Source organism: Zootoca vivipara, chromosome 7, assembly GCF_965207765.1.
Source record: "Zootoca vivipara chromosome 7, rZooViv2.hap1.1, whole genome shotgun sequence".
NCBI lineage: Eukaryota > Metazoa > Chordata > Lepidosauria > Squamata > Lacertidae > Zootoca > Zootoca vivipara.
Genome location: NC_142590.1, coordinates 94,356,486 through 94,367,492, shown reverse-complemented (window position 1 = coordinate 94,367,492; position 11,007 = coordinate 94,356,486). Strand labels below are relative to the sequence as shown.

The window sequence follows — 11,007 nt, the reverse complement described above, 5'->3', positions numbered from 1 at the left end:
CAACATGATAGAAGATGAAACTATGCCTGGCGTGGAGAAAGTGGATAAAGAAAAGCTGTCTCACAACTCAGGGACATCCAATGAAGCTGGATATTGGAAGATTTACAACAGATAAAAGAAAGTCCTTCTCCAAGCAGCTCATACAGTTAACCTATGGAACTCTCTCCCCCAGGAGGCAGTGAGGGCCACCAGCCTATTTGGGTTTAAAAGAAGATAGGACAAATTCATGGAGGAGGAGAGGGCTATCGATGGCTACTAGTCAGAATGGCTCTGCTCTGCCTCCATAGTCAGAGGCAGCGAGGCTTCCACACAGTGCCGGATTTATGTCTAAGCTAAACAAGTTATAGCTTAGGGCCCCACTCCCTTGGGGGCCTCCAAAAAAATTAAAGAAAAAACACCCTGGATGTACATTTCCAAAATATAAGATAAAAACAAATAAAATAAAACCTACATACAGCAACAGTGTTTTGTGCTGTGAGGCTCCTATGATGTAAGTCATGGGCCCCGCCTGCTCCCTAAAATATCACTGCTTTGCTCCTTTCTATATATAGGGTGCCTCCATTCTGCATGGACTGGTTGCATGGCCACAGGTGCAAATGGCTTTAGATACCTACTAGGTCCACAAATGACCATCTAGCATCTATTCAACACAAAAAAACAGCGACAATTTGTTGTTGACACACATAGAAAGGGCCCCATTACCTTCAGGAATTGAGGGCCTCATCCAAACTCAATCCGACCCTGCTTCCACATACCCTTTGCTGGAAACTGGGGGGAGCAAGAAGGCCCTTGTGCTTGAATCCTGCTTGCTGGTTTCCCACAGGTTTGCTACTGTGAGAAGGGGGTGGCGGATTAGATGAGCCACTGGCCTGATCTTATGTTAAGGAAGGTCATCTCCTTATGCTCAACGTTTGGATTGATATTGTTTTTGAAATGCTTTTCTGGAAGACCGTCAGGTGCAGCCCAGCCCAGTCCCCTGCCTGAGGGGATGGTGATTGTTCCACTAGGAAGGCAGAAGTTTCTCTGTCTGCTTGATGTGATGCCTATTTGCCAAGTCTGAGTCTCCTCCTCCTCCTCCTCCTCCAACCCTTGTTCCTCATTGCTGCAGGATGACTCCTCCGGTGCTGCTCCCGTGAGACTCTTCCCTTGGACCAGGCCCAGATGATGACGAGCACATGGAGGCTGTCTGCAGAATGAGGCATCTCATGCATCTCAATTACACCTGAGACATCCCTGGGACAGGATGTTTGTCTGCAGAGCAAATGACACACTTAGTGTGTGAACCATGGGTGCAGGGCTCAGAAACAGGGCTGGAGAGGGAGGGTCCTGTTTTTTGTTTTTGTTTTAAATATAAAGTTTATGTATTCATTAAAAACATACACAATAATAAAAATGAAACAAAAAACCCCAGAAATGACCAAAATATAAAATATAAACACAAATTAACAATAAACCAAATTAACAATAAAATATAAACACAAATTAACAATAAACCAAAATCTACCTTCCCAAAATAAATTCAAGCATGCTTCTTCCAAATTAAATCCCTATCCCCCCTCCACCACATGTGACTTCCAACCTCTCCTATATTCTGCTTTATATTTACTTGTCTAGTTGCATACCTTATTTTCCTATAATTTCCTATTACTTGTTGATTTTGTACCCTTCATATTTCTGCTACAAAATTCGCTTTTTCCACCTGTTTCTTTAAATATTCTTTAAAGGAGATCCAATCCTTCCCTGCTTTTTCTTCACTCCAAAAGGAATATTTCCGGATCTTTTTTAAAGGAATATTTAACTATCTTTTAAAATTATTTATAAAATTCATTCCAAATTTTAAAAATTCTTTTGCAATGCCACCAAACATGTATGTAAGTGCCCACCTGAGGGAGGATCCTGTTTAGACCCTCCTCTTTCTCCTGCTGTACCAGAAACTAATTTAGGGCACATCTCTCCCTTGGCTTGTTGTGGGTTGTGAGCACCTCCTTTACTACCCCCCCCCTTATCTGTGCGATGTTCTTCTTCAGCTGCTTCTCTTCCCTCAATCCAAAGATTCCCTATACTTTGAAAATCCAAACAGGATAGCTTCATCAATTGCACAGGGGATCTCCGGATTTCGTAGAATCATAAAAACCTTCCAGTATCTGAAGGGCGGCTGTTATACGGAAGATGTGTTTCCAGCGGCTCCAGAAGGGAGGACCCAGACCAAGAAAGTAAATGACCTCTCCTCTTTTTCCTCGATTGCTAAGCTTATTCAGAAATCTTGGGTTAGGTAGCTTTTCAAACAAAATTTGAAACTCTAAGTGTTCATTGTCAACCAGATCACCACTATCTATCTGCGTGTAGACACTCTCAGAGAACTGTGACAAACAGGCCAAACCCTACGCCAAAGGATAAATGGACATAAATCTGACATCAGGAACCACAAGACAGAGAAACCAGTAGGAGAACACTTCAATCTCCCAGGACATTCTATACAAGATCTCAACATAGCTGCCAAGTTATCCCTTTTTTTTAAGGGAAATTCCATTATGCTGAATAGGCTTCCTCGCGAGAAAAGGGAAAACTTGGCAGCTATGGATCTCAAAGCAGCTGTTTTATTACAGAAAAATTTCAGAAACAGACAAGAAAGAGAAATTGCTGAATTGGGACTCATTACCAAGCTTAAAACCACGGAGCCACCTGGGATGAACAGAGATATCGGATTCTTATCTCATTATGCATGATCTAGCTTTCTTTTGTGCCTTGCTTCCCCCCCCCCGCAGGACCAATTGCAGTCATCGGCAGTCGTTAACAGCCATCAACAGATTCACCACTCCTATCAGCCCATCACCCATTCCCACCCCCACCCCCCATCCTCTGAATATAAATAAGGGTCTGGTTGATTCTGTTTCAGTGTATCTGACGAAGTGTGCATGCACACGAAAGCTCATACCAAAATAAAAACTTAGTTGGTCTTTAAGGTGCTACTGAAGGAATTTTTTTATTTTGCTTTGACTCAGACCAACACGGCTACCTACCTGTAACTGTGAGACATGATTTGTCCTTGCAGATGCCAGGCTGCCTCTGCTTCAGCAGGGGCCCCTTTACCTTTACCTTTATGCTTGGTTATCTTGTCTTTAAGAATACTTTCCACATTCTAGAACAGTTGTTAAACTAGCCAGTCTGTAATTTCCAGAATGCCCCCTGGATCCCGTTTTTTAAAAATGTTGTTGCCTTGGCTATTTTCTTGTCCTTTGTGCTAGTGGCAGCGATTGTGGCCCAGTTAGGAGGCGATGGTGAGCAGTGGGCATGGACAAAGTATCTGGAAAGTATGAAAAGATGTTGCTAAACTTCCCCCCTGGGTCTGCATGCCTGTGTGACCTACATACTTCAGGTTCTTTCCTGCTTGCACTCACAAGAGGGGGGAATTTGCTATGACTGCACAAGGAAGGGAAATATCAGATATGCTTGTCCAGGTCATCAGATCACTGCAAGCCCTGCTGGATCCCAAGGCCTTGTTTTTGGAGCAGATCCCAGCAGAAACCCCCTCCAAGGCTGCACTGGCATCTCTTTTTGCTTCCCACTGACTAGCTCCTGCTTTTCAAATCCTGAGCTGCTCTCTCTGCCCCATTCCCTTTGCCATCCATGCCCTGTGCATGTTCCTGCCCCACCCCTTTTGTGGAATCTGGACATATTATCCATAACTGTGGCTCATAGGAATAATAGAATTGAAATATACTCGGAGTCGAGAGTGAATTTCATGCTCCTTATTCAGCTTGTAGTAGCAATAGAGGAAGAAGAGAAGAACCGCTCTTTCCCCCAAAAACGTCTGCTTATATACATTATTTACATCGTGGGCCTTGCATGATTGGCTACTTCAGGGCTGCTCCTGCAAGCCAATCAGGGTGCGGATTGACTTCTGCCAGCAGCCTGATTGGCTGCTCCTCCAGGTCAATCAGGTTGCTGATTCACTTCCACCTGGAGCTGGATTGGGTGGCTCCTGCGGACCCAGGCACGGTGCTAGGGCTTTTGCGCCCTAGGCTAAATCACCTTCTGGTGCCTCCCCCCGGCACATGCGTCATGACGCCACTGCGTCCCCTCCATAGGCGGGAGGGTGCTGAGCTCTCATTTCGGCTCGTGCGCCTCCCGCCTATGGAGCCGGGGACGCTGTGAGCTCTTCAGTGGCTGCGACAGGGAGCGAGCGGCGGCATCGGCAGCAACAGCGCCCATAGCTGAAGGCTTCAGCTACGGGTGCTGCCACCGCCACTGCCACCGCTCCCTTGTTGCTCCCGGCGCTGGCAGTAGTGCGGGCGGCCGGCAGGCAAGCTCGACAGCGCCCCCTCCATTTCGGCACCCTAGGCCAAGGCCTAGCTTGCCTAAATGGAGGCGCCGGCCCTGTGCGGACCAATCAGACTGCTGCATTCTGGATCCTATTGTTCTAGGATTCAGCTCAGTACATAACAAGAATATTGAATCATAGAATTGTAGAGTTGGAAGAGACCCAGAGGATCATCTAGTCCAACCCCCTGCAATGTAGGAATCACAGCTCAAGCATCCCTGACAGATGGATTGGCCATCCAAGCTCTGCTTAAAAACCTCCAAGGAAGGAGAGGCCACCACCTCCCGAGGGAGACCGTTCCACGGTTGAACATCTCCTACTGCCAGAAAGTTCTTCCTGATGTTTAATCAGAATCTCCTTTCTTGTAACTTGAAGCCATGGGTTCAAGTCCTACTCTCCAGAGTAGGAAAAGGCCCTCCCTTTCACAGCACTGGGGAGAAAAGACTCTAGTTTCCTTCTCAATGGTGGTCGTTGGGGAGCCTGAAATGCCTCTGACTGGGGGAAATGCTGTCTCCACTTCTGGGCACTACAGGTGTTTTGTTTTGTTTTTATCCTTGAAAACCACCCGGAAGGGCAGCATGCAAATTTAATCAACAATAAAGAATCATAAAAAGAAGGATATGGGGAAGTTGGAAGGTGTGCAGAGGAGGGCGACCAAGAGGACCTTGAAACCGAGCCTTATGAGGAACAGTGGATGGAGTTGGTGTGTCTAGCCTGGAGAACAGGAGACCGAGAGGTGACATGATAGCCATCTTCAAATATCTGACGAAGCAAGCTTGTTTTCTGTGAGACAACAGAGGAGAGTCTGATTCTGAGGGTAAGAGCTGTACAGTGGTGGAATCCCTCGGAAGGCGCTGGACTCTCCTGCAGTGGAGGGTTTTCAACAGAGGTTCCAACACTCCCGGCTCCCCTTGCCTGACCACTGACCTGTGTGTCCAGGCATCCTAGCCTGGCTTACCGTAGAGGGGAAGGAAGCTGGCTTGCACTTTCTGCTCACAGCTCCTCCCTGGCTGGCACGGATGCCCTTGCGCAAGAGAAAGGGGCTGGCAGACGGTTAGACGGGGCGTCTTTTCCACCGCCCCTCCCCTGCTTGGGATGGAGACATATCCAGGATGACTTGACTCAGTTCTGGGCACTCTCACTTCACACCACGATGTTCTCAGGAGGTGGCCTCACCCTTCTTCTGGGGCTGCTGGTTCTCTCAGCTGACCTGCCACCTACCATCTCACAAGGTAAGTCCCGTGAGCTGCTGCCAGGTGGGCGGTTGGGAAGAGAGGTCCCTCTGGCCTCCCGGTCCAAGGCTGAAAGACTACCAAACCCAGCTCCCTCCCATCCCTGTTTGGCTTGCTGCCTGGCCATTCCTTGCCTTCCCAGTGGGGCATGAATTTGAAATGTTAGGCTTCTCCAGTCCCCTCCAACTAGAGCTTCACTGGCTGGTTTATTTGGCCTACCAGTTGGCTTTTTAAGTCAGACTCGCAACTCTTGCTTTCCCTCACACACACATGGAACTAATCTATCCATCCACCACTCAAAATACAGTCATTTCTTCTTTTTAATAATAATAATAATAATAATAAGGAAACATCTAACCTCTAGAAATCACTATATCATTTAAAGATTTGTCTGATTTTCAAAAAGAGAGGAAGATACATTTGAAGGCTAGTTCCTTTTCTCTCTTTTTAATTACAGGTAGGTAGCCGTGTTGGTCTGGGTCGAAGTAAAATAAAAAAATTCCTTCAGTAGCACCTTAAAGACCAACTAAGTTTTTATTTTGGTATAAGCTTTTGTGTGCATGCACACGAAAGCTTATACCAAAAAAAAACTTAGTTGGTCTTTAAGGTGCTACTGAAGGATTTTTTTTATTTCTCTTTTTAATGAAACGGTAATTTATTTGAACAGTTTGCAGAGAACACACATACATATATATCTCACACTGTCTCATCTAACTTTTTCTTGCATTGAACAAAGCAAAGCACTATGATTAAGAAAAAGCAAGTGGTTTGATTTTTTTAAAATTTAGGTCATATATGGTTTTAACAGAAATTATAATATCCGGTCAAAAACAATTCTGCTGCTATTTTATTTTATTTTTAAATGTATTTTTATTAAAGATTTCTTGGTTTACAAAAGTATGTGCAATGTCTTTTTGCAAGCGACATTTTCTACGGATCAGTTTCATTTGTTGAGACATTAGTGTTCCCTTCGGAAGGAAAGGGGGAAAGAGGTGGAGGGGGGAATGGTGGGCGGGGTGAGGTTGGGTGGCAATGTTTCTTTCACCTTTTGATGGCTAGTTTCTGTGGGGCAGGTGGCTGGCAGGGAGCATCTCCAGACTTCATGCCCTTCTTGGGAGCTTCCTGGCAGCCGATCGCCATTTGAAGCAGGAGGCTGGGCTAAGTGGACCCACCTGGATCTCATCCTGCAAGGCTGCTCTTGCCAGAACCTCTCCCATCCTTTCTTGCAGCTCCCAGCCAGACAGCCATGGATCATCAGGAAACCCCTGATGTTTTGCCAATCAAAGATAACTTATGAACCCCAGAGCAGCTGTGGCAGTGTCCCCCCCAATCCCCCAGGATCCTTTGCATCAAAGGTTCAGAGAAGGGCAACCAAAATGATGGAAGGGATGGAAGGATTCCCTTATGGGGAAAGGATCCAGCATTCAGGACTTACTAGTTTAGAGCAGGTATCCCCAAACTTTGGCCCTCCAGATGTTTTGGACTACAATTCCCATCATCCCTGACCACTGGTCCTGTTAGTTAGGGATCATGGGAGTTGTAGGCCAAAACATCTGGAGGGCTGCAGTTTGGGGGTGCCTGGTTTAGAGAAAAGGCAAAGAGGCAGCATGGTGGAAATTTACAAAATTATGCCCGGCATGGAGAATGAGGATAGAGAAAGGTTTTTCTCCCAAGAATCACAGAAGTGTAGAGTTGAAAGGGACTCCAGAAGTCATCGAGTTGAACCTCCTGCAATGCAGGAATCTCCACTAAAGCATCCGTGACAGACGGCCACCCAACCTCTGCTTAAAAACCCACGACTTGTGGACAGTTGGAAGATCCAGGACAGATAAAAGAAAGCCCTTCTTCACACAGTTAAACTATGGAACTCCCTCCCTCAGGAGGCAGGGATGGCCACTAACCGAGATGGGGCTGAGGGCTGTTTTGCTGGAACCCTGCTTGCGGGCTTCCCTTTGGGGCAGCTGGTTGGCTATGCCTTCCTTTCAATGTCTTGCTTCTCCCCCAGTGGCTCTCCTGGTCCCTACTGCACCCCACCTGTCTTTCTTTCCTTCCAGACCGACCTGGCTATTGCCAGCAACTCCCTGTTCCTGATACTGACCCCTCTGGTGGGGGTTCCTGCAAGGAGTGCAGTGCGGATGCCGGATGCCCAAAAGGCAAGAAGTGCTGTGGTTCGTCCTGCGGCAACACCTGCCAGACTCCTGAGATGAGTAAGAACGGCCTCACTTCCGGGTTCTGTGCTTCCTTCCTTTTGTGCCTGTTTCCTACGCACGTCTTTTTTCCCTTTCCCTTTTGGAAAAGCAGGGAGGGTCATTGCCATCTTGCGACCTGTCATTACGGTATCTCCTAGGAACGCTCATGTATACAGACTCCCTCCAGGCAAGACTATGGCCTGCAACTGGAAATGCCAGATTGTGTAAAGCCAAATGGTGAAAATGTCCCAGAAGACCTGCAAATGGAAGTCAAAATTGTCAGCATTTGATTAATTGCTCTTTGCAGCAGGGATGAGCTTGCATGTGTTGGTCTGCTTCGAAGCTTTGAAACACATTTTAACCTGTTTTAAATGTTCTGTTTTTAAATTGCTGTAAGCTACCTTGGGACGTGGGTGGCGCTGTGGGTTAAACCACTGAGCCTAGGGCTTGCTGATCAGAAGGTCGGCGGTTCGAATCCCCGCGACGGGGTGAGCTCCCGTTCCTCGGTCCCAGCTCCTGCCCACCTAGCAGTTCGAAAGCACGTCAAAGTGCAAGTAGATAAATAGGGACCGCTCTGGCGGGAAGGTAAACGGCGTTTCCGTGCTGCTCTGGTTCGCCATAAGCGGCTTTGTCATGCTGGCCACATGACCTGGAAGCTATACACCGGCTCCCTCGGCCAATAATGCGAGATGAGCGTGCAACCCCAGAGTCGGTCACGACTGGACCTAATGGTCAGGGGTCCCTTTACCTTTCCCTTACCCTGGGACCGTATGGGGAAGTGGCACCCCAGGCTTGTGCTGTGGGTGGGCAGCTGCCCAGAACGAAACTCTGCGGGGCAAGCGGTGTTGCTGTTTGTGTGCCACAAATATTCCCCTCCCCCAGCACTTCTCTGCCTCCTCTTCCTCTTCCTCCAGATCGCTGCAGACTTCCTCCTGTCACAGGTCCCTGCAAGGCTCTGTTTCGGAAATACTATTACAACTGGAGTAAGAAGAAGTGCGAGGAATTCATTTACGGGGGCTGCCATGGCAACCTGAACCGGTTCGACTCCCTGGAAATGTGTCTGAGGGTCTGTGGGGGTCAAGGTAAGCACGGCTCCAGTTCTGGGCTTTGCGGGGACCCTGGGGGAGAAAATCCCCTTGGGCGGGGGTTCAGTAAAGAGGCTCCGACTGGATTCCCAAGTATAAAATCCTAGAATAGTAGAGTGGGGAGGGACCCTTGAGAATCATCTGGTCCACCTGCAATGCAAGAATCACAACTGAAGCATCTTTGATAGATGGCCAACTGGGCATCCTGTTGCAGGGCAAATCAGCTGTCTCACTAGGGACTATTAACTACTCGTGAGTCGGGTTGAAGAAAGAGTCCAAAATGTATTTACTGCAGTAAATTGCTTCAGCGTGGTCACTTCCACAAAGGCTGAATGTGTGTGTGTTGCCCCCTGAACCGTTTATAGGGTTTACAGACAAAGAATTCATATAAAATCCAATCAGAGCGCTGCAGACATTTGCAGAGGGCAGCTGGCAGAACACTCACTGGATACAACTTTCTGGATGTCCAGCCTGCAACTTGACGTATGTCCAGCCCTTCTAGGGTCCCTCGTTTCTAAAGTTTTGAAGCCTACATGGATACTGGGACAAACCTACATACCAAAAAAAGGAGAATTGCAGTCTGAGATTTTGGTTCACCTAGATAGCAAGCCTACCTAAGGGGAGTTGCCCTTGGTAAGCTGGCATGGCCAAACTCCCATAATTTTACTCTTCAGAAGTCCACACCCCCAAAGCCTTACCTTTGGTATTTCCATCAACCAAGCAGAAACTGGGGTGTGTGTCTTTTATGAACAAAAGGAAACTATTATGAACCAAAGATTTCAACAGAACCCCAATATCTCATTCAGTTGGAGCTTTTTATAGGTTTCTCACTCAAAGCATGTTTGGGGGGCCCTTGCCCCCCTCCAACCTCTGCTTAAAAACTTCCAAGGGAGGAGAAGGGCGAGTCCCACCACCAAGGGGACACAGCACACATGCCCTCCGCCGTCCAGGGTTCGAACCCCCACGCAACCAGGAAGCTCCCTGGGTGGCCTGTGGGGCCAGTCACTACCTCTCAGCACAGCCTACCTTGCAAGGTTGTTGTGTGGATTAAATGAGGGGGAGAACCACATGGGCCACCTTGAGCTACTTCTAAGAAAATAATTCTGCATTGCAGGGGGGTTAGACTAGATGATCCTTGGGGTCCCTTCCAGCTCCATGATTCAATGTTTCTGTGAAATGTGATGACCAAATAACCCAACAACTAAACCTCCAGTGACCTGGAAACTGCAATTAATCCAGAATGCAGTAGCCAGACTGGTGACTGGGAGTGAAACACCAGTCCTGAAAGACCTGCATTGGCTCCCAGTACGTTTCCGAGCACAATTCAAAGTGTTGGTGCTGACCTTTGAAGCCCTAAACGGCCTTGGCCCAGTATTCCTGAAGGACCGTCTCCACCTCCATCATTCAGCCCAGACACTGAGGTCCAGCACCGAGGGCTTTCTGGCGGTTCCCTCCCTGCGAGAAGTGAGGTTACAGGGAACCAGGCAGAGGGCCTTCTCGGTGGTGGCTGCCATCAGATGTCAAGGAAATAAACAACTATCTGACTTTTAGAAGACACCTGAAGGCAGACCTGTTTGGGGAAGTTTTTATGTTTGATGTTTTATTGCTTTCTTCTTCTTCCTGCCCAGAGTGGCTTGGGAAACCCAGCCAGATGGGTGGGGCATAAATAAATTATTATTATTATTATTATTATTATTATTATTATTATTATTACCCCAAGGGATCTTGCTTCTCCATTAGTCTCCGCTTTTGATCCAGCCCAGAGCAAGCCTGTCTCTCTCCGCCTTCCTCTTCCAGCCTGCTCTTGGCTCCACTCACACACTTTACCAATCTCCTACCTACAATCCCACACCGCTAGGTGGCTTCCTACTGCAGGGAAGGTGGGCTCTGCCTAGGAGATGAAAAGAAAGATCCGTGGAAATCTCAAGGAGCTGCCTCTCCTGATCTGCTTGTCTTCCTGTTTCAGGTGCGCCCTAGAGCAATGGAGGGAGCAGGTGAGGGTCTGCCCTGTGGAGAAGAAGATGGAGCAGCACCCACAGAGCCCTCCTGCTGGGCTCCTTCCTCCCTCCTTCTTGACCCCCATTCTCCCACCCCTCTGTGGCCCCTGGGAGCCTGGGGGGGGGGCTGACAGGCTCCTGGAGCATGCTGGGTAATACAAAACAATAAATTTATTCAATTGA

General features: G+C 47.9%; 1 protein-coding gene across 2 annotated transcripts; it reads left to right on the top strand.

Moving 5' to 3' along the window:
* The first annotated feature begins 5,353 nt into the window (after positions 1 to 5,353).
* On the top strand, positions 5,354 to 11,007 carry LOC118078057 (kunitz-type serine protease inhibitor 28-like). 2 transcript variants are annotated; one of them, XM_035101783.3, is made up of 4 exons: positions 5,354 to 5,553; positions 7,608 to 7,760; positions 8,657 to 8,824; positions 10,794 to 11,007. In XM_035101783.3, exons 1-4 carry the CDS (start codon positions 5,475 to 5,477, stop codon positions 10,802 to 10,804), a joined length of 411 nt encoding a protein of 136 aa, XP_034957674.1. In that variant the 5' UTR covers positions 5,354 to 5,474; the 3' UTR covers positions 10,805 to 11,007. The 2 variants fall into 2 exon arrangements, with proteins under 2 accessions (XP_034957674.1, XP_088529666.1); XM_088673540.1 differs by lacking the exon at positions 10,794 to 11,007 and adding an exon at positions 9,193 to 9,329 and having other exon boundaries at positions 5,397 to 5,553.